The sequence below is a fragment of the Empidonax traillii genome, unplaced genomic scaffold (genome assembly GCF_003031625.1).
Source record: "Empidonax traillii isolate 1590-97213 ecotype Southwest subspecies unplaced genomic scaffold, ASM303162v1 scaffold1485:size188213, whole genome shotgun sequence".
NCBI lineage: Eukaryota > Metazoa > Chordata > Aves > Passeriformes > Tyrannidae > Empidonax > Empidonax traillii.
In genome coordinates, this window is record NW_020956678.1 from 85,240 (window position 1) to 112,886 (window position 27,647).

The following is a 27,647-nucleotide window of genomic DNA, read 5'->3' on the forward strand; positions in this document are numbered from 1 at the left end:
GGGAGAGGGACTTTTTATATGGGCAGGTAGTGACAGGACAAGGGGGAATGGCTTCCCACTGCCAGAGGGCAGGGTTAGATGGGATATGGGGAACAAATTGTTCCCTGTGAGGGTGGGCAGGCCCTGGCACAGGTTGCCCAGAGAAGCTCTGGCTGCCCCATCCCTGGGGAAGTGTCCAAGGCCAGGTTGGACGGGGCTTGGAGCAACCTGGGCTGGTGGAAGGTGTCCCTGCCCATGACAGGGGCTGGAATGAGAAGACCTTGAAGGTCCCTTCCAACCCAAACCATTCTGGGATTCTATGATTCTTTGATTCTACTTTCCAGCAGACTCATGTTAAGAACACTTAGCTCCTTCCTTTTGGGTAACTCCAAGGAAGGGTTCACCCCATGGAGAACCAGTAAGGGCTGTTCTCCCTTACTGGTTCTGGGGACACTGCTCTCAGTGCCCCCCGTGAGGCACCCAAACCTCACACCTCCTCCTGGAAGCTCTCTGAGCGTGATTCCCTTTTAACAGTGGTTTAAACCCAGCCCCAGAGCTGGTTCAGCATCTCACATGCTGTTGTTTTTTCCATCCTGCACTTGTTTCACATTCACTTTTAGCCTCTCCCAGCTGCCCTGCTCTGCTGTGTGAGCCTGTGTAGGTGTGGGGAGGGCCCCTGCACAGGGAAAGTGCAGGAGGGTGAACCAACAAACCCTCAAACCCAAGCAGAGGTGGGAAACCACAGCTGCTCACCCCTCTTCTCAGTGGGATGGCTGCACACACCCAAAGCCTGACCCTGAGAGCAGCTCAGTTGTTTGGACATGGTGCTGATAACACCAAGGCTGTGGGTTTGATCCCTCTGTGGGCCATTCACTTCAGAGCTGGACTCGCTGACCCTCGTGGGTCCCTTCCAACTCAGAATATCTGTGGAGTTTGAAAGCTGAGTAGGTTTGAAGCCTTAGAGCAAACTTACCCCTTCCTCTCCATGGAGGAGCTCTTCCCTCAGCATTGTGTCTGACAGGAATGGGGGGTCCAAACTGGTCTGAGCCTGCTGATGGGGGAAATCCTGTGCCCCAAGGGCCCATCAGCAATGCTCTGCTGGAAACCACCCCCGTGGTGAGACTGCTAACGAGGGTTCTTGCTGTTTTCCAGCCTTGTCCAAGAGGTCAATGAAATCAATGAGACGCTCAGGAACCTTCACCAGTGCCTCAGAGCCTCTGAGGACATGCTGCAGATGCTGGTCCGCTCCAAGGGTGTCTTGGAGCACGACCTGGTCGTCAAAAACAACTCGCTCTTCATCGACCAGGAGAGGTGCATGGGGATGCGCAAGACCTATCCCAGCACCGTGCAGATCCTGGGATATGTGTCAGCAGGGCTCACCTGAACACGCAGAGTGTCCGTGGTGGGATGTGTTCCTGGTTTTGTTAAGGCCCTTTGCGAATAGATTGTTACGATTTCACGGGCGCCTTCAGAGTTTCATTTCCTCGTGTGAACCCCGAGTAGAAGTCGAATGATTGGTTTCTTTGGTGTGTGGTTTATACCAGGATCATTTTTTTTTCCCCTTTAGTTTTTTTCTCTTTCACTCTGTGCCAGAAAGGAGCTGAAAATATCCTGTATGACACTAAGAGTAAATCCATCCACGGGGATCCACTCCTACCCTTCCAGTCTGCAATTTTAGGAGAAAAACTGCAGTGTCTTCCTCTTTTTGAGTGTGTGTGATGTGGAAAAGAGCACAAGGGGAAGTAAAGCTGTTTGTCAGAATAATTAGCTGCTGACATCCATGATGTATTTTTAATAGTGCAGCCGAAGAAACACAAACTGTCCCGGAAGGAGCTGCAGTATGTGCTGTTCCTGAAGAGAAACATCAGCAGTTTAAGCTGACTTCTAACGATAGTTGTCTTGCCTTGTAAAAATTTAAAAATGCCCTCACAAGTGAGGAAGAACATTTGACTAGTTAATTGCCAAGAATGCTGTCAATTTAATTTTGGGTTCCTAATTCAACCTCTTAGTGTTGTAGTTTGTTGGTGGAAGCAACACTTTGAAGACGAAGAGGTGAATCAGTACTTAAGTCAAACCCCCCAGGTGACACACAACCTGCTCTCTTGCTGTGAATCAGACTGATTTGATCAAGTATTGGAATTTTCAGAGGGATAAGTCTTCAATCAATCTGTGAAAGTCACTTTGCAAATTGTCTCCTTGGACTCAGGTGTCACTTAAACACTCTGGAGTCTTTCAACCTGAGCAGTTGAGCTCAGCCTGTAGGCACCAAGAATCCCAAAGGAGCAGAAGCTCAAATCCCTTCCCCTCCCTCGGGAATCCAGGGCAGGGACCTCCCAGCCCAGTGTGGGGGCTCCCAGGAGCTGAGAACATCTCTCCTTGTCTCACATCCCCAGGTGACTCTCCCTCCTCTGACAGACCCCTCTGCCCTCCCTGCTCTCCCCCAGGGCAGTTCCTGAGAGCTGTACCCATGTCCTGGCCAGCCTCAGTGTCTCGGCAGGATCTCCCTTCCCAGCAGCTCTAAACAGGAAGCAATTGTCTCTCTAACATTTTTTTTTGTTGGTTTTTTTTTACTAGCACTTTTGTCTCAAGGAGACTAAAAATAGATTTCCTCTACTTTGTGTGTATCTTGGAGCTGGAGACTGTCAGAGGGAGCAGCCACCCTTTCTAAAGGAAAGATCCAAATGTAAGCAGGAAAAACTGCCCAGCTGATCACACCTTCCCTTTTTCCACTGATCTGCCTCCCCAAAATAAACTGATGGCAGACTGAACTCACAGGCACCTCTAGTTTTTTTAGCATCCTCCCCAGCTCTGTGCTGTTACTCTCCCTGTATTCCTTCCCTGAAGCTTCTCCCAACCTCTGGTGATTTTGGCTGCTCCCCTGGTCTGCATTCTCGCTCCAGACAGCTGGCTTTCAGTCTGAGTTGCCTGTTTTTTGGGCAGTGGGCCCTGTGAGTTTGTGCCCAGCTGAGCTTGGGGCAGCAGAGGCACCCACAGCCCCTTCCTGAAAGGCTCCAGCTCCAGAGTTACCAGAACCAAGTCCTGGCACCAGCGACATCTTCGCCTTCATTTCACTTCATTTCACTTCCACCTTCGTTTCTGAGTCACGCAAAAAATATCTGAGCGAGGGCACACCAGTATCATCAGTCAGCACCCAAAGCCTCCTCTTTCCTCCAGTGCTGCTTTCAGAGCTCCCCAAACACTCACCTTTCCCACTGGCCCGACTCCTTTGAGGCTTTCCCCTAACTGGCAGTATTTATGTGGTGTCACAATTCCCCAGCTCTTAATTTTCCCTTGCTGTCCTGCCCTCCCGATGCTCCTTCACACAACACTGCCAGAGCATTTCTTTCCTCTGTTTCAGCCACGACCAGAGGAATTTCAGTTGCAGCTTCTCTAATTTCTTTCACAAATACTTTCCACTTTCCTGCAGCACATTTCCCAGACGTTAGAGAATTCCCAGCTCCCTCTGGGGTTTCCTTCTCCCCACGCCAGTTTTCCATAAGTTGACAGTACTGATGTTACTTCTGGCAGCTGATACTCCCAGATCTCCCCCAAACCCTTTGATCACCGAATCCTGCGTGTGCTTCCATGTGAGTCTTTTTTTTTTTTTTTTTTTTTTTCCCATGCCTGGAGCCAGCCCTGCCACAAAACTCCTGTAAAATGCCTCTCCAGGGAGGGGGTTTGGGTGAAATTCCAACAGACACGTGGCTCATGGCCGGGGCTCCTGCCCACGGGTGGATTTGTCTCCCATGACAGAGCTGCTGCTGAGTGAAGCTGCTCAGCCCCACCTCTCAGGGCTGGTTTTGGGGTTCAAACAGCCTCTATTTTTGATGTATTCCAGGAGCATGAAGCAACACTCTGCTGACGTGTGAGATGCCTTTGCTGCTGTACCATTATATGATTTGCTTTCGTAGATCATTTCTAAATCACATCCCTGGCCATCCCATCCACCTTTCTGCACTGATGTGATGTCTCCTTTCTCCAGTCTGAAGAACGGCATGTTTGCTTTTATTGCTATTTATTGCTGGTTTACTGCTGGCTTTATCAGCCAAGTTGCTGAGAAAGTTAGTTTGTGGAAATTCCCTTGCATCTTACAACCATATTCCCACCCTTCTGCATCATTCCTTTTGAATCATTCCTGCAGAGCTGTGTTTGTAAATAGATTGTTTACTGACTGGAGGAAAGACAATAAAATAATAAAACTGTTGATTCATGTCTGTCCAGGATCCAGGTGAACGCTCCAGTCAGGTCAATCGAAAAGCTTTTCAGAAAGGAGGTTTTGTTGTCTAAGAAAGTAAAAATCCTTAAATTTCCTGGAAGAGTCTGATATGAATTTGGGTGAAATCAAAGCTTGCCAACCCCCCTGTTAACACTATATTGCATAACTAGTGGAGATTATTATGCTTGAGGGAGAGAGAATTCCCCAAAGAGCATCAGCAGTCAGAAAAAAAAAAAAAAAACCAAAATACAAAAAAACAACAACAAACCCAACTCATTGCTATTATGGAAAAAAAGGGAAGAAAACTTTGGCAAAAGGTTAAAGGAAAATCTGGGCAGTGGAGGATCACAGAAATGATTGTGCTGGCTCAGAGCAGAGTCCAGCAAGCGCCTGATGCAGCCTCTGCCAGAGCCAACAGGAGATGCTTAGATAAAAGCACAGAAGGCAGCGAGCACTCTGTGATATTTTCCCAGTCTACTTTCCCAGCTCCCAGCAATTAGCATCTCCAGGACTTCCTGAGCTGCCAAGGCCGTCCTTGGGTTTGATATCCCCCGATGGATTTGTTTCACATGCTCTCGTTGCAGTTGTTCTCCGAGCCCGTGCAGTGTCCGCTGTGATCCCCCAGCAGGAGCTGCGGGGCACGGAGCATCCTCCCCCTCAGGGCAGCACTGACCGCTCCGGGGACCCCGGAGGAGACTCCAAAAGGGGTTGGATCTGAAACTGCTGGAGCCAAGAGTGTAAAAATCAATAGTTCGGGCAAAATGTGGCTCAGAGCTGGTTTAGAGCCGTGTCCTCGGCAGGTTCAGCCTCACAGCAGGCTGGTTACTGTTATCTGCTCTCAGAGGATGGGCATGAACCACCAGTTCTGAAAGGGTCTGAGTGTGTTCAGAGTCATGTCCAAGCTGGGAAGCTTGCTTGGCTTTTTTTGGGCTTTGGGGTCAGCGGGCAAATTTTGGTTTCACTGAAGTCAGTGGGAGTTTCTCCAGTGATTTCAGTCTGACTTTATCAGTGCTGGAGTGGACAACTGGCTTGGAGTGGAAAAGAAAAAGTTGGGTAAAGTTGTTTTGGGGGCATGAATGCAGACAAGACTAAAGTGTTTTTTAAATTCTTCTTAGTTTGGTGAAAAACAAAAGTCAGGAAAAGTAAGTCAATTCCTCCAAGATACGTTAGACCTTTTGTTACAGACGTTTGCTGAATGTAAAATCTCCCCTTCTATTTTTTTTTTTTTTTGCTTAAAATGGGTTTTCCAACAGCCATTTCACCAGTGAATATGTGTTTATTTATATATATATATATATAAAGTCCCTAAAATTGTGATGACAGAGCAAAATCTTGGGGTTAAACAAGTTCATCCCCACGAAGACATACAGTGGAAATCTTGGCTTTTTATGTAGTTTGAAAACGGTTGTTTTAGGAGTGGCTTCATTCACCTGGCCCAGGGTAGGGGATGATGTGCTGGATCAGGTGATGCCCAGACACAGTTAAATGAGGTTTGGGTCCTTTTCAGTCCATCACTGCCATGTCAGATTAGCATCTGAACCCCTTAAAGTGATATAAACCCCGTTTTCTCTCCTCAATTCTCGTTATTTTATTCCAGAATTCCAAGCTGAAGCGTTGTATTTTGAGTGATCCCGGGGAATAGATTCAAAGCGAGAAATCCACAGTTTTTACCCAGTGTTTATGCAACCCGTCGATCTTCAGAGTGTTCCCAGCACAGCCTGGGGCCAACCTTGTTTGTACACAAAACATTTTTCCCATTTATTGCTGTGCCTGCTTTTATTTAGTCAGTGATGGCCGAGCTCACATCGAGTGTGAGCAGGGGCAGCTTTTCCCACGGTGGGAAACACCGTGAGATCCCCCAGCCCGTGTTGGTGACGTCTCTCCGGCAAAACCTCGAGGGCTCTGCCTGACCACCCTCACTGTCTTACCTCCTTTTCCCCCTGGACAGTCACCATCCAACATCTCTGGCTGATGGGAGGTGCCTCCAGCACTTTTCTCACTCCCTGCAGCAGCAGGGTCCTTGTCACCGGAGCTGTCACAACACTGTGCTCAGCAGATGTTCTTTCCCAAGCCTTGCTCTGTTTGGACCATGCACTTTCCAAGAGAAGGGTCCAAGGAGCACAGGAGTGATGTGCACTTCTCTCTGGGAGCCCTCCACTGTTCCTAATCCACGGCTCCCGTCGGAACTGAAGCTGCAGTGGTTTTGCTCTCCCACATTCGTGGAGGAGCTCAGGAGCAGAATATAACCCCCACACTTCACCCACCGTGCATCATCCCCCTCTGCTTTCAGGGAACAGGTGGGACACTTTATCCAGAGACAACAACAACTGATATTTCAGACCCACAAACCCAAATCAAGAGTGTCTCTAACAGCAGACTGCATCGCAGCCCCTGGGGGAACAAGACCCTTCTCGCTCTGTTTGTGCAGCCCCGAGTGTGGGGGCTCCTTCTGCACAGAGGCAAAACAGCCCGAAACAGCCTCATTAGCCAGCAATGTACCGATGGTGGCCCAGATGTTTCGGTCCTCCGGGACTTGCAGCCACGGCCGGCACCGGCAGGCAGCAGCCTCACAGGGTGCGGGGAGTGGAAGCAGCAAGAGAAATGGGCGAGCATCTTTTGGAGAGGAGGGCAGATTGCATCCTTTGGATGCATCGTTTCAGCCGCTGGTTTCCCTCCCCCGATCCCCACGGAGCGCTCTGAACTCCCACTTGCTGGCTGATGCCTGTGACGGGACCCCTTGCGTGAGTGCGGGGAGCCAGAGCCAGTGCTGCAGGGAACACGCCTCTGCCTGCCAGGAGGAGGGAGCCAAGCACGCTCCTCTCCCTCTTGTCTCCCAAGATTTACAGTCTCGGTGGCTGGATGCCGACTTCCCTCGGCTGTGCAACAGCGTGGGGTTAGTTTGGAGCTGGTGTGTGAGGATGGGAGAGGTGAAGGGGAGGTTGGTGTAAGTGCTCAGGACTCCCAGGGGTGTGCAGGTCCCCGGGGGATGGACTGTGTGTGTGAGCTTTACATCAACAGATTAGCTGGGGGTGAGGAATGAGAGAGCGGCTGTGCAGCCACTCCTTCCTTCCCGAGCACCTAAGTCATAGAATCACAGAGTAGTTTAGGTTGGAAAGACCTTAAAGATCATCTCGTTCCACCCTCTGCCACGGGCAGGGACACCTTCCACTAGTCCAGGTTACTCCAAGCCCCGTCCAACCTGGCCTTGGACACTTCCAGGGATGGGGCAGCCACAGCTTCTCTGGACAACCTGTGCCAGGGCCTCCCCACCCTCATGGGGAAGAATTTCTTCTCAATATCCCATCTAACCCTGCCCTTTGTCAGTTTGAAGCCATTCCCCCTTGTCCTGTCACTCCATGCCCTCTGCATCTCTCTTGGAACCCCTTTAGGCACTGGAAGGGGCTTTAAGGTCTCCCCAGAGCCTTTTCTTCTCCAGGCTGAACAACCCTAGCTCTCTCAGTGTCCTCTAGCATTTTGAAAAATCTCGCCCTCCATTTAGTGGAAAGTTGCTCAGTTCCACCTTATTTGAATTTCAAGTTAAAAAAAAAAAAAAAAAAAATCGAGTCCAAGAGCTACAATCCCTCCAGCACTGCACTGCCCATTCCCCAAATCCTGTCCCACGGAATCTGTCCGGGGATGCAGAAACAGGGGCGAGGGGACCCCCGATGTGGTCAGGTCGGACAGCTTGTCCTGTCCCTGCAGCCGCGGGCACCGGCCGATCCTGCCGGGGCACCCCGGGGACACCCACTCGTGGAGAGCTGCTCCGGAGCGGGGCGCGACCACCTCTCCCGCTCCTTCCTCCCTCCTCCACGGGTGCCAGGGGTCCGCCGGGAGGGAGAGAGGGTGGTCTGCGTTGCCCCCGTCAAATCTCCTCGCTGGTTGGCGGGAGCGGCCGCGCCGTGCCCGGGACAGGGAGCGGCTCGGGGCCGGGATGCGGAGCCCGGGAAAAGGGATGCGGAGCCCGGGAGAAGGCAGCGGGGCGGTGTGTGGCTCCCGGGGGGAGCGGCGGGGCCGGGGCCGGGGCGCTGCCGCGTTTATAGGCGGGCGGCGGGCGGAGGGCTGAGCCCTCCCCGTCCCACAGACGCAAGCGGGGCGGTGGCCCCAGTTAAAGGGGAAACTTGACAGCGCCGCCGCCCGCTCCGCTCCGCGCCCCGCTCCGCTCCCGCCGCACAGCCCCTCTCGGCTCCGCAGCGACGTGAGTAAGGAGAAACCCCCGCTCCCACAGCCGCGATGGGCGGGGGGCGGCCGGGGAGGGGAGGGGAAGGACCACACCGAGCGGGAGAGGGGCTGCAGACACCCTGGGACAGGGACTGGGGGAGCCCCTCTTCCACCGCTCCAGGGATCCTCTAGGAAGAAGGGTCGGGGCAGCCCCCTCCCCTCCTCACTGAGGGTCCCGAAGGGAGGTGGGCTGGGGTAACCTCCCTGCCGCAGCCCGGGAGAGGGTCCAGGAGAGCCGCTGTTGGCCGTGCCAAGGGGAGATAGCTGAGGAAAGTCTCCCCCACTCCTGGAAAGGGTCCAGGAGAGCCTCTGTTGGCGGTGCCGAAGGGAGATTGGCCGAGGGCACCCCTGGAGAGAGGGGCCGACGTAGCTCGCTCGGGTGAAACGGGCCGAGGTAGACACCCCCTTCCCCTGCACCCCCACGGGGGTCGTCCAGGAAAGCCTCCGCTGAGGAGGGGGCCGACAGCATCACCCTCGGTGGTCCCATGGATGGGTGGGCAAGGTACCACCCCCCCCTTCCCGCGATGTGGGGCCGGGGCAGCCCCTCGGGTGAGATACCCCGACATCTCTCCTTCCCGCCGCGGGCGAGGCGGGCCAGGAGCTCATTCCCCTTGCGGAGAGGGATCGGAGCCTCCCTCGAGGGAGAGAGACTGAGGGAGCCTCCCCGGGGAACCGTCCCCCTGGCGATCCAGGAGAGGGGGGCTGGGGGAGCCCCCTCGGTGAGGTGACGTGGGGAATCCTCGGTGAGATGACTTGGGGGATCCGGCTCGGGGCAAGGGCTCGGAAGATCCTCGAGGGTATCGGGAGCGGGTCCAGGCAGAGGGTTCAGATCCCTCTTCCGTCGGCGGGGCCCGAGGGAGGGGGCCCGGGCGGCGGGCGCTGCCCCAGCAGGATGCCCCGGAGCCGGCGGGGCGGAGCGGAGCGTCTCCTGCTGCCCCCGGCCGGCCGGCCCGGACAGACGGACAGACACAGAGACACGCACACACACTCAGCAGCATCCCTGTCCCCTTCCAGTTCTGCCCTCCACCGCCGCCAAGATGCTGCTGTTGCTGCTGGGGATCATCGTGCTCCACGTCACCGTGCTGGTGCTGCTCTTCGTCTCCACCATCGTCAGTGTAAGTACGGATTTTCCCCTGGCCCCGGGGTGCCAGCGAGCCAGGGGCATGGCATGGCAAGAGCAGAAGGTGGTATTTTTATCTACGGCTTGTTTTACAGCCTGGTTTTTAGCGGGAAGCCTTTACTTGCCGTTTGCTGGTCTCACCAACAGTGGGATTTTGAGATTTCAGAGTTTGAGCTGTCAGGTGTAACTGGTGGGTTTCTTGGTTGTGTGTGGTGTGGTGGGTGCTCAGGGCGTCCACGTTAGGACAGAGCACTGTTGGAGCCCATCTCCTCGTCATCCCTTCACTGATCCCTATCACGGAGCAGCCTCAGATCACCCAAAATCCCCTCCGTGGGGGTGATGCTGCTTTCACTCCCCTCTCATGAAGGAGCTCCACCTGCGAAGGGGCTCCAGCCCACAGGACCAGGACAGCCCGTCCGAGCGCAGCCCCTTGACACGGGGCTGATTTGGGCACTGGCTCCTCGGCACCAGCAGTTCTGCTCCCCAGCTCTGCTCCTCTGGGGCTGTCAATTAGGCACAGACTGTTTCCTAACGCAGACGGGCTCCTGCTGGCGACTTCCAAGGCTTAAACTTTGCGAGCAGCGGGAAGACTGGGGGCTGGATGCGGCACAGTCTTCCCAGCACCGTGCTCGGGCTGGAGCCCAGAGAACACGTCAGCTGCTTGGGAAAAGGTTGGGTTTTACGGCAGCCGTTCTGTGGAGATGGTGACTTGCAGGGTTGCTTCACCAGGGGCTTTTTCGCCTTTTTTTTTTTTTTTTTTTTTTTTTTTTCGGTGGTAATTGTACCAGAAGACGTTACAAAAATCTTCCGAGTCGTTAGGAATCACGTGGAAGCATTCGAATATCCCGGTCGAGAGGAGGGAAATGCGCATCCCCTCGGGACTCGCTCCGCGTTTAAAGAGCATAAAAGGGCTTCTGTTTTTTCTGCCGTTGAGGCGAAAGCAGTTAAAAGCAAATATCAGTATTTACTTTCCAAACCCCTCTCTGAAGGGAAGCGTGTGCCTGGGAGCTCCTGACACGTGCCGGGGTGTGCTGGGGCTGCTCGGGGTGGGGGGGGACACACGGAGTCCTACTGCCCCCAGGGCCCTGCTCACCGGGCTATGTCTCTCTCGTAGCAATGGCTGGTGAACGGCGAGCACACGGCAGATCTCTGGCAGAACTGCACCTCTGGAAACGTCTTCCACTGCCTGGCATCATCCAACAATGGTGAGTGCTGCCTGTTGCTGCCCGTCGTTTTTATTCTCCTGGGACTCATGGACTCAACGGGGATTTGCCTGTGCGGGTTATTTGCCATTCCTTCTTGGTTTTCCCTGCATCCCTGAAGTTGTTCCCCTCCTGGCCCTTCTCCTTGCCTCCTCTGCTCTGTCCCCAAATGGAGGGGGATTGCTCTGCTGTGGTCCTGGTGGGCCACAAAGGGGGGATTTCTCCCCCCACCCTTACTCGTCCTTGAAGCTGTGATGGGGCTTAGCATGGAAACCAGACCCGCTGCCCATCACCCTGCCCTGCTGCCCTCAGGCTCAGGCACTGTGGCACGCTCAGCCATGGTGGAGGTGACTTGCTCGAGCCCTTTTGAGGGCTCTCCTCTTATCAGCCCAGTTTTCCACTTGGATGTACAAACATGAGGTGGTCCTTGAAGCAGCGCTGTCGCTGTTGCCCTGCTGGGAGCAGAGGGGCTGTTTTGGGCACTCCTCCCTCTTGCTCCGGTGTGAGGGGGTTTTACAGATGCTCCAAGGACAGCCTGTGTCCAGAGGACACCCCACCCCTACCCAGGAAGCTGCCCTGGTGCTTTCCTGCTGTGACAGGCTGAGTTTCTGGGCACAACGTTTGTCTTGTGGTTTGCTGTCGGGCACTTTGTGGGATGTGCTGAGTGCTCAGGTCCTGCTTCATCCCTGGGATGGGATGAAGCTGCTGGGAAGGCTCCCGTGGCACCTGCACATCTGGGGGGCTGAACAGCCACCTCTGGACCAAGCTGGGTGAAGGCTGATGTCACACTGGGTGACATCAGCCAGCGAGCTGTTTGCTGAGGTCAGCAGGGGAGGAGACACCATGACACAGAGTTTCCAGGGCTATTTATGGTACCAGTAACACGAAATCCGTGCTCAGGGAGTCAGGCAAGCCCGTGCCTCAGCTTCCCCAGAAGACAGAGCTAATGCCAGTGCTGCTGTGGCCAGCATTTGTTTTGTTAGCCTGTTTTGTTTTGCTTTCCTGTGGAAACAGATACTCCCGGTGCAACCCCCAGTGAAAGCAGCTGGGAATCCCACGGCTGCCACTGGGAGCACAGTCCCTTCATGCCGGGAAACGGTCCTGGCGTCGGAGCAAAGCGATGCCCCGTGGTCTTGGCGAGGAGGGAAACAGTCACGCTGAGAGCACTAAACGCTTCCAGAGGGTCTTGGAGCGATGGGAGACTGTCAGAGGGATTTTGGAGATTGGGGATTTTGCTCCCCCTAATGCTGGGGGCAAAACATTCCTGTTGCCCCACGCAGGAAGGTGGATGCTGACGTCTCCCTCTTGCCTTCCCCGGGCTGAAAGCAACAGCGCGTCCCTGAGCGGGCCCAGGATCTGGTTTCGGTGGGAGTGGAGCTCCCACCGCTGGTCTCTGCTGACGCCTGGTGGTGTCCGGGACGGCCGGGAAGCGGCTGGATCGCATCCCAGACGAGGAGCCTTCTGGAGCCATGTCCTTCATCAGCAGTTGGCCGGGGCTGGCTATCTGCAGCGTAGGCAGCCTGTGCACGGCCAGTCATGCGAGCTCCCGAACTGCTGAGCTTGTGCTTTGGAATGAAAAGGCAGCGACTGCCCCCAGGAGTCCCAGAGCCCAGGGCTCTAAAGCCTCCCCAAATCTTTGTGCTTTTCAAACCTGCACGGCTTTTTCTGGATGTTTACAGGATGTTTGTGTGCTGGAGTGGTCAGTGTTGAGAGGGGCTTGTCTGAAATGTGGTTGGCTGGTTTCCTCTGTGCCCGAATGTCCTGCTGCGTGTTTTGAGTCTACGTTGAGTTGGACTGGATGATCCTGATGGGTCCCTCACAGCCCAACATGTTCTGTGATTCTATGATTGCCCTGTTCCCAAATTTGGGCTTCCCCATGAACCCTTTCCAGTGATGGTTTTTTATCATTAAAGGGACTGTAGCTAAGATGATCCTGTTAAAAATGCAGTCGAGCAGCTGAACTGGGGTGATAGCCCTTACTTAGTGGTAAGTGGCCCTGCCCATGGCAGGTGGGTTGGAATGAGATGGGCTTGAAGGTCCCTTCCAACCCAAACCATGATTGTGTGATTCTATGACAAGGTGCCCCAGTGAGCTGCTCATTGACTGGAAGTGCATCATGCTCAAGGTTTAAACAGCCCTCTGGCAGCTCTTTTTTATCATGAGAAGGGGGTTTTGCTTGAGCAAAAGCTTGTGCCCCATCCCCCCCGGGGCAGGAGTGTGGGAGCAGTGCAGCTGAGGACCTTCACCTTGTTGGGCCCTGGAGGCAGGATCCCGAGCTCACTGCTGCTGTAGGAACACAAAAGGATTTTTCCTGGGCTTACATAAGGCTTTTAAGATCTGTTTGTAGAAAGAGAACAAAAATGCCACATATCCCTTCCAGCATGTCCTGCTTCCTCCCTCCCTGCTGCCCCATCCCTGGCTCCCACTGCTATCAGGGGAGCTGCTGTCAGCCACTGCTTGGAGCAGGGCAAGGATGCTGTGGCAGAGCCACCTCTGAGGCTCACACTTGTCTCCTGCCTCATCCTTATGCTCCTCACATGCTCTTTCCTAGGAATATGCTTACTTTCAAAACCAGGAATGATCCCCTGTCAAATACCACAAACCGTCCTCGGTTCTGTCCCTCTCAGAACATGGGCTGTGGTTCAGGGGGATGTAGGCAGCCCTAGGAATTCCTTTCCCCCTGCCAAGGATTGTACTTAATGGTTAATCCTGGAGTGCCAAGGTCTGCTCTGGGCTAAGAGCAAGGAATCCTCGTTTGGGAATTTTGGCAGAACTTACCCTTTACGTAGAGGCAGTTTTTCTTCTGCCATCGCAGTGGCCGCTGTGGTGTGGTTATTCCTTCCTCTCTTATCAAAAGCAGTGGAACTCAGTAAGTGGAATTTGGGTAATTAGGTAGTGCTGGGTGTCCTGTGTTCATCGATGGGGGCTTTGGGGTTGGTTGTGCTGTGATGCCCCTCTTGGTCTCAGCACGGATGAGCCTGCTCTGTCCTGTGGATGCACAACAAGAAGCTGAACTTTTTTAAAAGCAAGTGCCAGCAGGATTTGCTTTTGTTTAACACTGAGGCAGGTTTGGGACTGTGCCCCTAACCTTCCAGATAATCCCCAGAACAACCCAAGGGCTGAGTGCAGCACTGCCAGACCTTCCTGGGACATCAGACCTTGGGTGGCTCTGGCCTCGGTGGGGGCTGAGCTCCCGTCTCCAAAATTCCTCTTGGAAGGCCTCAAACCCTGTGTGAGGGCTGAGCCACCGCTGGGGAGGGAGCCGAGGGCAGGTGCCCACTTCTCCTCCTCGCACAACCGCCCGCTTGTTGCTTCGATGTCGCCGTTTGCTCGGTAGATAATAATGCCTTTTTTTTTTTTTACGAGAGGCCGAAAACTATGGAAAAAATGTTGCAATCTTTGCTTCGTTTGCGCTGTCAGACATTCCTGGAAAAGACTTATCTCAGGAATTCAGCTCTGAATCCCAGGATTGTGCGTCGGCAGGGCCCTGTGCCAGCCCCAGCTGCCGGCACGGGGCACGCGGCCGGGCCTGAGCTGCTCGAGCGCTCTCAAGTAGGTTCCACCCCAAATGTCCAGACAGTTTGATAGTTTTTTCCTCCAAAAATGGCCTTTTCTTGCCACAGCTGAATTATTTATGCAGGCAAGAAGACTTTTTTTTTTTTTCCCCTGCTCTTCCTCTGGTTTCGGTGGGAGTTCTGCGAGTGGGGAAGCGTCAGGGGCATCCGTGGAGATCCCTGCATCCTTCTGTAATGTCAGGAGACTTTTTTCCTGTTGTCTTTGTACAGTTTTTCCTGTTGCTGCTCTGTGGCTTTCCCATGACTGCCTTGTTCACAGGCAGGCTGGTGGTTTTTTGGCCTTTTTTCATGAAGGGAGAAGAAAATCCTCACTCTTGGGAAATGCACGGGCTGCCAATCCACATGATTGCTGAGGGCTGTGTGATGCACCCACTCATTTACTGATGTGATGGCCACGAGCTAAGCCCAGGGGGGTTGTCCAGAGCAAAGATCTGCCCTGGATAACCTGGGCAGGTAGGGATGGGCCTCCCATGGATGGGGCAGCCACTGCCACCCCCCAGGGATTGCCCTGCTCCTCTGCACACTGACTCTGCCTCTTCCAGAGCCTCTTTCCCCAGGCAGATGGGTCCCTAAGCAGCACTGCAGGTGTTGTAAATGCATTTTCTTTGTGCTGAAGGAGGTGGGAAAGCTTTTCATTGCAGGAATGAGGCAGAAACATCTGGACCCTGACCCATCTGCTGCTCCCAGGAGGAGTTGTGCTGCTGCTTCTCTGCTTTCAAATGCATGACATGACTGAAACATCTGAACCTGTTGCTTTTTCTCTGTCAGCTCCTCCAGAGTGGCTTTGCAGCCTTTATTCTTTCAAACTCTTTCTTCCAGCGGTGCTGGACTCACATGACACGGGAAAGGTGGGATGGAGGTGCTGTTTAACTGGTTGTAATTCTTTTTGTGGCTGAAAATGGTGTTGCAAGGCTTCATTGTAGCCTTGTGTAGAGGAAAATTATTTCTCAATGTCTAATTCCGTTGTTGATAGTGAGTATAAAGTATCTCAACAAAAAGAGATGGGGAAGGGGAATTCCCCTCCAACCCATCAGGAAGGTTGAGGCTGCACCAACAGGATCAAGGCTTGGAGAATGGGTCAGCAGTAAGGGGACACTTCCTAGCACAGGAGGTGAGAGCCCAGTCACCCTAGCAAGTTAAAAGTTCAAAGATTTATTGATACAAAGATTTAAACAATGATTTCAGCTTTTTCTGGAAAGCTAAAGTGACCATCTGCCTACATGATGGGCATCTGTGGCCACAGCGCTGCTGCTGCTGCCTTTTGCTTTACTTCTGCTGGGCAGTTGCAAACTGGAAAGAAATAATCAACTAGCAGGGAATTACCCTTGTTTAAAGGTGCTGGATGTGTTGGAGTGAAGGCCTGCAGTGAATACTGGATAGCTTGTGAGAGTGCACAGCCTTTATATTTCAGCTGGTCCCATCCAGATTGTGGACCTCATGTACACATATCCTGATTTGGGGACACATCTGGTCCTTCAGGCTCTTTGCAGTTGGCAGCAGAGTAGCAAAGAGGCAGCTTTTAGTGGGTCCAGAACACCCACTTTGTCATTACTGATGGGTGGCGTCGGCCTAACTCGGGCGGGGTTAAACCTTCTCTGCCTACTGTGGGTGACGGCCACTTGTTCCTAAGTTGTTTGAAATAAACTGCAGGGCATTCACAGAACCCCAGGATGGGTTGGATTGGTAAAGCTCATCCAATCCCACCCCCTGCCATGGGCAGGGACACCTTCCACCAGCCCAGGTTGCTCCAAGCCCTTTCCAACCTGGCCTTGGACACTTCCAGGGATGGGGCAGCCACAGCTTCTCTGGAAAACCTGTGCCAGGGCCTGCCCACCCTCTGAGTTACGAATTTATTCCTAATATCTAAAAATCTCCTATTCCAGGAGAGTATTTTGTGTTCCAGATCAGTTTCTCCCACAACTTTGTTGCCTTTGATAGGAAAGGGATTTCCTCTGCATAAACTCATTTTTTATTGTTTGTTCTTCTTACAAAGAGCATCTGATAAGGAGTGGTAGGGAACTGATGCTGCGTTTTTTTGAGTTGCTCCAGAGCTCTTTGGCTCCCATTTTTCTGTGTAAGGGGAGCGAGACAACCTTCCCTGCTGGATCTGTGCTCTGGCCCATGGAAGAGAAGTGAAAGGGAGGACGAAGGTAACATGTGGGCAAAGGATGACTGTCAAACCAGAAGAATGGATGGGGGAGTCCTCTGCAGAGTGCAGTGCTGGAAAACCCTTAATCCAACATTTTTTTGGCCTTGATGAGACTCTTGGATGTCCCTGTGGCCCCTGCAAAGTGCCTGTGGGTCAGGGCATCACCACTGCCCATCCCTGCTCCTGGTGCCTGGGCCTGAAATCCCTGGGAGCTGGTACCTGAGGCCTTTGGAGGATCTGAGCCTGGAGTGATGGATCTCAGCTCACTCTCACACACCAGCCAAAGGGAGTCAAAGCCACCTCTGCGAGGGTCTCTTAGAGGAGCTGGTTTGGGCTATGTGGAGCTGTTGGGAGGTGGTTTTCTCGGTGCTAGAGCTTTCTGCTGCCTCAGCTGCATCAGAGGTTGCCCCTGTGGGACGTGAGCTTTAGTGGTCTGGTGGGATGTCTGAGGGTGGCAGCTGTGGAGAGCTGTGGACAGCTTGGCCTCATGGACTGCTTGGATGGAGCTTCAAGGAGAAGGAAAAAGGAGGAGAGCCAAGAGGAGAAGAGGAGGAGAGGAGAAAATAGGGGGTTGAGAGATTCACCTCTTTCTGAAGGAGCTACAGAAGAGCCCCAGGAGGTCTTGGGCAGGAATTACAGCACCATGTTCATTCATTACCTCTTCACAGCACCAGCGTTTCCCACCTGCTCATCCCCTGGCCCTTACAAACGCCTTGGGAGCCCTTCTCTGGTGGGATTTCCAGGAATGCCTCAATCCAGCACCCTGTGGTCTTTTGGGTGCCAAACCTGCCTTTCCTGGTTTGTACATCCAGCAGCACCAGCCAGGGCAAGTTTGCCTGTGTGCCCGTGGGAGGTCTGGAGCCAAAGCAGGATGAAGTTGCAATGTCACGGAGCTGGATTTTCCCTGGGAGAGCTCAGAGGCCCTGCTGGATGGACTGTGACGCTCTTCTCCCCAACAGGAGAGATGTTCCCTGGGAGCTCTGGGGCTGTGGGAGGCAGCAGAGGGGTCTGGGCAGTGCAGGAACAGCACTGCAGGTGTTTTGGCTTTCTGAGTTCCTTCAGCGAGTTGCTGAGGGGCCTTGGTCTGAAGTGCAGCCCCAGGAGAATGAGGCAACTGAACTGATATTTCTGCATCTTCAGCTCCCCCTTTTCCAGCCCTCTTAAGGGGTGTTTTAATATCAAACTCACTGCTTTGATGCGACCTCTCCACTTCACAGGCCAAGGATGTGAGCTGGGCTCAGCTTCTTGGTCAGACCTTGAAACCTGGGAGTCTGCTCTGGCAGTTCTGCTCAGAAAACAGACAGACCTGGGCTGGTACCTTTGTGCCAGTGGGTGCCTGTGCTATTCTTGACTCTGCTGATACTTAGTTTGCAGCATTGAAGGGGCAGGTTTTACCATGCAGTTGTTGATCGTGGATTTCCCCTCCCTCTAGCTTTGTATATATTATAATTGCTACAGTTACCTCCTTCGTGGATGTTTTCCTCCCCAGAAGTGGTTGCTTTTTAAGTGTACAGTGCATAAACAGCTTGCAAAGGGAAAATCTATCTGCAAAATGCTCCCATCAGCCGCAGGTCCCAGCACTCAGGTGCTTTTAAATAAAGCACAGCACTAATGTAATGGTGTTTTACAGTGATGGAATAAGCTGATTGCTCAAGCAAGTGTCTTTGCAGTTTGCATTTTATTCTTTCCCCTTGGCTGGGTCCAAAGAGGGTGGGGATTGTGTGAATTAAACCCTGGGGAGGCAATGCCTGTCCATTAAGGCCCTGGGCATGTTTCTCCCTGCCAGTCCTTTCTGGGTGTAAAACCTCCCTGCCAGCAGGGCTAGGGCTCTGCTGGGAGGAGCTGGGTTTGCTGCTGTATTTCTGTGGGATTCAGCTGCAATTTCTGCTCCAGGTTCCAGTTTCTCCTCTGGGTTTCTTTCTTTCATGTTGGACTTTAAGGCAGTGACATGTGTTCTTCAGCATCCCGGGGGTGAAGTCTTTTCCCTGCTGTTGTGAGCAGTGGTGTGGGTGCATCAGGGCTTTCAGAACTTTGGGGAAAACTCGAATTTGTTTTGTAAAAACTTCTTGCTTTGTTTCTGACTGCTCAGAAAGGGCTCTAAAGCCACTCCCGACGGGTCCTCTCCGGAAGCGGCGTGCAGGGTGTTATCTGTCCTTTCCACGCTGTTTCCTTTTCTTCCTCCTCGTGAAGAACAAAGATACAAACACAGAGCAGCGGAGATGCAGGAGAAAAATGGATCAACCGACTTGCTGCCCAGGGGAAACCACAAATAACAGGCTGGGAGTAAACAGTGCTGACAGCCCGTGGGGCAGCTCCCGGGGCTCGGCCTCCCTCCGGGAAACTCACTGTGTTTGTGAAAGGTTGTGGGCAGGACACAGCACTGACAGCAAAGGAGTTAAAAGGGTGTGGGGCTGAGGAGGTAAAAATCCTATCTGTAGTTATAGGGCTGATTTTAAACGAATTAGAGGCAATTAGCTGCCCTAATACAGCTGAGGTCTGTGGTAAGCTGGGCTTGGAGTCAAAGGAGTGGAGCAGCTTCTGGATCTCGGAGTCCTGGGCTGGGGATGCTGCCCCTTGTTTTCGCAAATGAGGCCAGTCAAAGTCAGCAAAGGGCTGGATGTGAGCAGGTTCAGAGCTGGCCTGTGGAATCATCTCCTGGTTTCCCTGCTCAAAGGCTCACGCTGCTCTCTGGCTGCCAAAACCCTCCAGCCCCGGTGGGGTCCCCCCCTCGGTGCCTGCCTTTATATTCCTCTGGCACGGCCCTTTATTACAATGGGATTTTGCAAAGCCCCCGTAAATCATTTGCATTCAGAACCCAAAAAACAGGCACGGGGAGGCAGATGCAATTAAAGGGCAGCTCAGCTCAGCTCAGCTTTCTGTCTAGACAGACTTCTCCGAAAATAACTGGCAGTTGGAGCGTCCACCTTGGAGCAGAAAGGGCTCCTCTCTGGGCCGGATCCCGTGGCCTTTGGAATCACAAAAGTCTTGGCTTGCTGGGTCCTGGATGAAACTGCAGGGCTTGATTTTGGCTCAGCCGGTGCACGGGGCTGGATGTGGCTTCAGGGCTTGGGAAAGGGTGAGGGGAAAGCTCAGCTTCCCAGATATGATGATTTTTGGTGGTGCTGGATCTGCCTCATTCCTGTTTCCCACTGGTGGATCATGGCCGGAGCTGAAGGGGCAGGTGGGGGTGAGGGAAGGGGGTTTCCCTGCCTGGCTACGTTGAGATAGATGAAATATATTGGATATTTTGTGTGCACATCCCACCACACAGGGATTTCCTGGAAGCACTGATAGCTACTCCTTCCCAAGGAACGGCATCAGCTGGTGCACAGGGAACCCAATGCCCTGGAATGAGTGAAGTGCAGCAGCTTGTTGATGCTGCAGAGCAGTTTGGCACGGGAAGTGTGACAAGGAGGGGAAGGAAAAGGCTGTCTGGGATGAGCAGGGGCCTCTCTGGGTGGTTCCAGGGACTGAATTTGCTCCATTACACTCACGCCCTGAGGCAAGAGGCAAAGGCAAGGGGAGGAATTGCTGGTCCAAAGTCAAAGGCAGCAGACGTGACTGAGTGGCACAGGATGTTCCCCACAGGCATGGATTTGTTGGGAGGGCTCAGGCAGGGATCATTACTGCCATCCCAGCTGAAGGCTGTGCCTCACTCTCCAGTTCCAATTCCTCTCTCATCTCCCTGAGTGCAGCTTGCAGGGATTTGGTGGGGAGGAGTGATCAGTTCCCTGGAGCAGACACTGCCCTGGGCAGTCCCAATGGCCTGTTTGCTGCTCCCAGTGTTAGAGGTGCCTAAGCTGCAGCACAGCTTTAGCTGGAAGTTTTGCTACATTTCAGCTCTTTGCTGCAGGAAGCTGGTTCTTGCAGTCGGGGGAATGAAGCTGGTGGGAGTAAAACTGGCAGGAACATGGGACTGAGCCTGAGGTTTCAGCACTCCCTAATCCCACCCGAGGATCCAGCCCAAAGCACGATTCTTCTGCCTTGCACTGCGTGGTTTGGGCCTCAGTTAACCTGTACTGAGTCCTGCTGGTTTTCACGGTGAGTTAATTGATGTTGCATCCTCAGGGACCTCTCAAGGAAGGCTGCAAACATACATTTTGGTTTCAGCCTCACTAAGGAAAGGGGAAGGCAGAGGCATTTGTGAGCGTGGTCCCGTCCCAGTGCTCTCGGGGGCTGCCTCTTTCCGTGGAGCTGCAGCAGCTCATGGGATGGAGCCTCGTTTGGCTTGTTTATTTATATTTTTTTTTGCGTGGTGAGTTACACACCCACTAAGCCTGGAAATAGCTGGGCAGTGAGTCATGCAGGGGCTGGTTTAACTGGTCTGCTCCGGGAAGCAGCTGCGTTTGGCAGCTGGGGAAGGCTCTTCCAAAAGGTTTGACTCCACAAGGGCAGAGGGTGTTTTCGCTCCCTGTGTTATTTATTTGCCCTCGGAGCTTGGCCAGCACGGTGTCTCACAGCTTGTTGCACATGGCTTTGTGTTTGTAGCACAGCTGAACAACCAGGGCCTGGCACAGAGCTGGGGGAGAGGCTTTGTCTTCTGCAGGCTTTAGGTCAGGGCTAATCTCTCTGCTCCTCTTCAATGGGAAATGCTCCCCGAGGCAGGGCCTGGCCCTGCAGTTTGTTTTACCCCGTGGCATCCTAAATTCTGGGAAGCCCATGCCAAGTGCTGAGACCCTCCCCAGCTGGTGCAGCACTGGATGTGGCCTCATCCCTGCACTGTTACCAAACTCCACGGGATCCAGGGGTGGGTTGGTGGCACAGGACCTGATGCCGGGGCGCAGTGGTGGGTTGTGATGTGCAGTTCCCACACTGAGGTGTCCGTCTGTCTGTCTGTCTGTCCCCAGAATGGCTGCAGTCTGTCCAAGCCATGATGATCCTCTCCGTCATCTTCAGCGTCCTGTCCCTGTTCCTGTTCTTCTGCCAGCTGTTCACACTCACCAAGGGCGGCAGGTTCTACATCACTGGAGTCTTCCAGATCCTTGCTGGTAAGTGGGGGCTGAGGGATGGGGGCTGCCCCTGCTGGGGATGGGGCTACCAGGCACAGGAGAGGGTGGTGTGGGAATGAGCACAGCCCTGGGTGCAGGGCCAGGAGGGCCATGGAGCTGGTTCCTGCATGGCCCAGTGAAGGGAAGGGGGGAGGAATAATTTGGGTGTGTTGAGATCCCCCACACCCCAGGATGGGATCTGTCTGTCAGGGCATATCCAGACTCTTCTGCCCTTGCACCATGGAAGGTGCAAGAGGATTGCTTCCCAAGCCAGGGAGGTTTTGGAAGGACAAGGTGCCAGACCCACTGGGGGCAGAGCTAGGGGCAATCAGGTCATGGGGGCTGCCAGACTGAGGGCTCTGCCTGCTCTCCCCAGGGCTTAGGGTGGGACAGGGAGGGTCCAGAGTGGCTGTGCTGGCTCTGGGACCCACCTTTGCCAGTTTGGGTGAGGCTTCCACAGCTGCTGGCAGGGTGGGGGAAGTCCTGGCGATCCTGTTTTGGCAAAAGAGGACCCAGTGATTATTTATAAACTTGCCATGAGGGGAGCCTGGTGCTTTCCACATTACCAAAGAGCTGGTGGAGCTGCGGGCTGAGCCAGCTGACTTGGAACTGTCAGCTACTATTTTTAACTCTTAAAGAACTTGCTGCTGGAAATGAGCCACAGTTCATGTCCTATGTTGCAGTTCCCAAATATAGATGCTGTAAAGCCTGTGACTCTGTTTATGTTCCCACATATGAAACCAGTGGAGAGGATTTTCAAGTGTTCAGGCTTCAGAAAAATTTAACTGGGCTTTGAGGTTCTGGCTGCATCATGACAGGGTGTCTGGGAAGAAGATTAATTATTTCATAGAGCTTTAGATGGTAAACTAGAAGCCACCCTAGGTCCTGCCACTAAGTCAGTGGTAAAACTCATCCACTGAGCATAGACAAAGTCTCTGAGTATCCTCAAAGTGCCTGGCCTTCAGAAACCCTGGAGAAGTTTAGAAGTAACCTTTATTGGCATGAAATCTATGATAAGTGCATCTGCTTGGCCATGATGCGGGTGGTGAGTTCAGATCAGTTCAGCATCTCTGGAAAGGTGGATATGTAGAAAACCCATTAGAGCCATGGAGACAAGGAGGGGAAATGGGCATTAATAATGCAATTACCTGCCTGAAAGCCTGTCTAATAGACCTGGGAGCAGAAGGCTTCTCTCTCCTGAGTGATTGCTGGTGAATCCTCGCTGTCAGAGGAGGAGAAAATGGGGATTGCAGCCCTCCTGTCCATGCTGTGCTGGGTGTCCTAAGGGGACGCAGCTTCTTTCCTTGTTGAGCCTGAGGTGTGGGTCAAATCCATCCTTAGCCAGTGTGAAGGACAGAAGAAGTGTGGCCTGATCCCCAGGAAGCTTCTAGGGCTGGAGGAGGGAGCACAGGACAGCTGTGATCTTTGGGACCCTAAATCTCAGGGCTGTTGGTAGGAAACAGGACACGGCTGTGCCAGGGCTGCCAGGAGATCCCCCTGGGGGTACAGAGACCTTTGGTCACAGGAGCTGAACCTGATGTGCTCTCCTTGCACCTTGTCGTGGAAAGCCACTGCTGCCTGAAGCCAAGGAAGGGAATTCCTGAGGCCTTCAGGCTTTGCAGGTGTTCCTCCATGCCCTGCCAAGCCCTGGCACCACAAAGCCCTGCAGCAGGTCTGCCAGGGATGGGGTCTTACCCACCTGAGTGCTTTGTTCTCAGCTGCAGCAGAGCTGGAGAGGATCTTCCTCCATCTGGGAGGGGATGAGGAACTTCTGCCTGAAGGCCTCCATCACCCTGCACCTCCTCCCAGGGTGGTGCAGCCTGGCAAGGCTGAGGGTCTCCAGCTTTGGAGCACGGCCAGCAGCAGTGCTGGACCTGAACCAGCGGGTGCCAGGGGCAGGTCCACTGGGTGCTGTTGGGTGGCAGAGCTTGGCAGTGGTGCCCTGAGAGCCAGGAAGGAGGACAGGGACTGGTCTCCACCAGAACTTCGCCTCAAGGACAGTGGGGAGTGGAGAGAAGGGCAAGAAGAGAGGCATGAGGCTGATTTGGGTCTGCTGTGCAGTGGCCAGGCAGGATCAACACCAGCACCTTCTCCACACTGCTTGGAGTCATAAAGACTACTTGAATTTGCCCTGATAGGATTTGCAGCTGACAAAAGGGCGACAAAAGACCCTTGACAGCTCCTGCCCACCCTTGCTGGGTCAGTCACATCCTTGGGTAACTCCTCATAGCTGTGTCATTCCAGCCTGGGAGAGACATTGGTTGGACTTACCAGGGTTTGACCCAACTTTTCCATTCTTTTCCAATCTCATCATCAGTTCTATCCCTTCTCTCCCATCCCTCCCGCCCCAGAGCTGTGAGGTGGAGAGGGTGGGCTCAGCCTCCAGGGCTGTGCCTGCCACATATCCCACAGCTGTTTGCAAACTCCTGTGTTTGCAGAGCTGACCTGGAGCACCCAGCCTGGTTCCTCTGCAGGGCTGGGGCAGCACCAGCACACACCGACCTGTGGGAACAGATTCCAGGAAGGGTTTGGCCTCCTGACCTGTCAGAGCAAGACTGGAGCGTGTTCTTAAAATCACACTCCAAAGTGGTGATGCATTATTGCTTTCCTTGGTGCAGGCAGCTGGATCCAGCTGTCCCTCACTTCCCAGTGCGTTCTCCGTGCCCAAACCAGCGCAGACGCTGCGCAAGTGCAGTCCCAGCCGTCGCCTCCGTTCTGCCAAATTCCTCCTGGGGACAATTGCTGCTGTATTTTTGCTGTCTGGAGGTGACTGGGGTGGCCACACGCCCGTCCCTGTCCCACAGGCTGTGCAGACAATGGCTGTGCTCTCTGTGCATGGGCTGGGCAGTGGGAGTCGGCTCCGTGCTCGGAGAATGGAAAGTGCTCCAGCAGCGCCTTAATGAAGCGTATTCCCACTTGTGCACTTTCCCAGAACAAAAGGAGCAGTGTCAAGTGGAATTGCAGCTCAAATATCACGGTGGTTAAATGTAGGTGGTCCTGAGGTCCGTGCAGGGGATTTGGAACTCGGCTCCAACAACAGCCCCACGGCTGTATAATGGAACTGCTGGGATTGACTAAAAGAGCTTGTTTTTGGGCAGGAATAGAGGTGGCTTTGTGTGAGCCCAGCGCTCACGGGGGGTTTGCAACAAAGCTTCGACTCTGCCTGCCAGAGCTGGGCCTGGCTGGGCACCCCTCGGGGACCCACAGTGGCCCCTGGCTGGACAGGGTGGGTGCCAGGAGGGGGGAAGAGGGACGAGCCACAGGCACAGTGGGGCTTGCAGGGAGTGGGGTTTGCTGGGAATGGGGTTTTCAGGGCAATGAGGCTTTCAGGGACTGGAGTTTTTAGGATGTGGGGTTTTCACTGAGTGGGGTTTGAAGGGAGTGGGGTTTGCTGGGAACAGGGTTTGCAGGAAACAGTGTTTTAAGGGACTGGGATTTTCAGGAAATGGGGTTTTCAGGGAGTGATATCTGCAGGGAATGAGATCTGCAGGGAGTGAGGTCTTCAGGGAGATGAAAGGGTCTTCTAGGACTTCCAACTCAGATCTGGGAGGCGTGGCGAGGGCAGTGCTGTGGGAGGGAGGGTTTTGGAAGTGGGTGTAGCAGTGTTAGGCAATGCTTTGAATTGTTAATTAGATAACTAAATAAAAGCAAGAGTTTTTTGTAACTCAGTTCTGCACTCTTTGGAAGAATATAGATTTTTGTGATAGAAGGGAATGCTGCCTTCTAAACTTCACAAGTTGAGTGATTTCTCATGGTCTTAAGCTGTGCCAGGAAAGGTTTGGGTTGGATATTAGGGAGAAATTTTTTACAGAGGGAGTGCTCAGACCTTGGAATGGGCTGCCCAGGGAGGGGTGGAGTCCCTGTCCCTGGAGGTGTTTAAGAACAGACTGGATGGGGCATCACTGCCATGGTCTGGGAACCACTATGGGGTTGGATCAAGGGTTGGACTCGATGGTCTCTTTCCCAAGCCAGTCGATTCCGTGATTCCTGTAAGGAATTCCAGGCAGCAGCAGCAGCATCACTGACCCCCCTCCCCGTGTTGCTTCCCTGCAGGGCTGTGCGTGATGAGTGGCACTGCCATCTTCACAGTGAGGCACACGGACTGGCACCAAGCCTCGGAAAACACCACCTACGGCTTCGCCTACATCCTGGCGTGGCTGGCCTTCCCCCTGGCGCTGGCCAGCGGCATCATCTACGTCATCCTACGGAAGCGCGAGTGAGGCCCGGCCGTGGTGGGGCGTGACAAGGGGCACTCGTGACGTCCACGGAGGAGACGGGGGAAAATAGACGAGAAAAGGGGAAAGAAAATTAATCAGAAACCAAAAAAAAAAAGAATAAAATAAAACACCCATCACCCCCCCCACCCCCCCCAAAAAAAAAAAATAAATGAAAGAGAGAAGGAATAAACCTTCCCACCATACCCAACCCCGACCCACCCCAAAAAGGAAACACTCAAAGAGTTACTTGTTAATTGAAGATGTATATAGTATCTATGGTTTAAAAAACCTATTTATAACACTTTTTACATATATGTACATAGTCTTGTTTGCTTTTGTTGACCATGCGCTGTTTTAAAGCCTGAAGCAAGTGCCTAAGGAACTAGAACTCCTAACAGTGTAACGAGAGCGCAGTGATTTTTTTTTTTTCTCTCATGCAAAATCCTCTCTGAGCTGAACTCTCCTCCCCCTCTCTCAGCCCCTCCTGAACCATCAGAGCCCCCTGGCTCTGACTTGGTTTCAGGCTGGTGTAAATCAGAGTTAGGCCTGTTTACTCAGCCAGAGGGGCTGCTCCCTGCCCCTGCCACATGCTGTGATCCTGGTAACCGAAGTGCACGTCCAGATCTGACGGGAGACACTTCCAAAGGGTTGGAAGGATTTTGGAGCCAAGGCTTTGATTGCCCCAAGTGCCTAAATGACTTATGTGCCTGAGTCCCGTTGCCTTGCCACCACACCCGCTGGGAATTTGGGCTTTTAAGTCCCTTAGGCTGAGTTGCAATCCAGCCTGAGCCATCCTCTGGTGGGGTTGGGGTGTGTGCCGAGCCGTGCCAGGCCGTGCCAGGCTGGGCCACCAGGAACTGCTGCTCCCACCCATCAAAACGTGCTCTGTCCTTGCCATGGAGCGAAACTGCCCATGAGAAAGAAGCCAACTCGGTCTATCCCTGCGAGGAACCCCCAGATTGTATGAAATGGTGCTATCTATTTACCATTCCTTATCCTGCTAAGCCATTTAACCCTTAGTCACTGGAAATTCAGTTAACGACCTTGAGGTGAAACAACCGAGCTAGAAGTGAGAAATAATTCTGTGTAATATAATGGAGCTATAACTGCTTTTGTACTTCGATTTGCTCTTACTATTATTTTTAATAAAGCATTTATAACCGAGATTCCCTTTTCCCCCTCCGTGGTCCAGAGGGACAGAAACAGCTCTGGTGCCAGAGCGAGATGTCTGTCCTCTGTGTCAGCAAAGTGTCTGGCCATGATTTGAACAGGCACCAGCACAGACCCCAGGCTGCCTCTGAGGACTCCAGACACTGTTGCTGTTGTTTTTTTGTTTAATTTTGGGATTTTTTGGGGTTCTACTTTTTTTTTTTTTTTCCGCTTTGCTTTTTCTGATTTTATACCGACTGTGTGGACTAAGAAGCAATGAAATAAAAGTCAGAATAACTCAGGTGCTTCTGATTTTTGGTGTTTTTTGGGGGGTTAGAGGTAGGCTGTGCTCCACCAGTCTGCTTCCATGGAATCATGGAATCACAGAATGGTTTGGGTTGGAGGGACCCTAAAGATCATCTCATGGTGATGATCTCCATGGGCTGGGAGATCTTCCACCAGCCCAGGTTGTTCCAAGTCCTGTCCAAACTGGCCTTGACCGCTTCCAGTGATGGGGCAGCCACAACTGCCCTGGGCAACCCGTGCCAGGGGCTCACCACCCTCAGAGTCAGGAATTTCTTCCCAATATCCCATCTAAACCTGCACCCTGTCAGCTTAAACCCATTCTCCTTTGTTCTATCGCTACATACCCTTATGCAGAGTCCTCTCCACCTCTCTTGGAGCCCCTTCAGGTACTGGAATACCACAGTAAGGCCACCACTGATGTCCCAGAGCCAGTAGGTGGAAGGACCAGAGTTGTCCCCTCCGGGCAGGGATGGTTCTGGTCAGCATGAGCTGACAGCTTGGCACAAAGAGCAGAAACCTTTCAGTCCT

General features: G+C 53.3%; 2 protein-coding genes across 2 annotated transcripts in view; both read left to right on the plus strand.

Annotated features, from left to right (window-relative positions):
• TEKT3 (tektin 3) overlaps nucleotides 1-1,438 on the plus strand; it is a 9,773-nt gene extending 8,335 nt beyond the window's left edge. Inside the window, exon 6 of the mRNA XM_027907492.1 lies at nucleotides 1,111-1,438. Coding sequence (XP_027763293.1) covers nucleotides 1,111-1,363 — 253 coding nt within the window. The 3' untranslated portion in view covers nucleotides 1,364-1,438. The remainder of the gene's footprint in view (nucleotides 1-1,110) is intronic.
• A 6,910-nt stretch (nucleotides 1,439-8,348) lies between these two features.
• PMP22 (peripheral myelin protein 22) lies at nucleotides 8,349-27,114 on the plus strand. The gene is made up of 5 exons (XM_027907494.1): nucleotides 8,349-8,390; nucleotides 9,428-9,528; nucleotides 10,648-10,738; nucleotides 21,307-21,447; nucleotides 25,501-27,114. The coding sequence occupies exons 2-5, from the start codon at nucleotides 9,451-9,453 to the stop codon at nucleotides 25,665-25,667; spliced, it is 477 nt and encodes a 158-aa protein (XP_027763295.1). The 5' UTR covers nucleotides 8,349-8,390; nucleotides 9,428-9,450; the 3' UTR covers nucleotides 25,668-27,114.
• The last annotated feature ends 533 nt before the right edge of the window (nucleotides 27,115-27,647 follow it).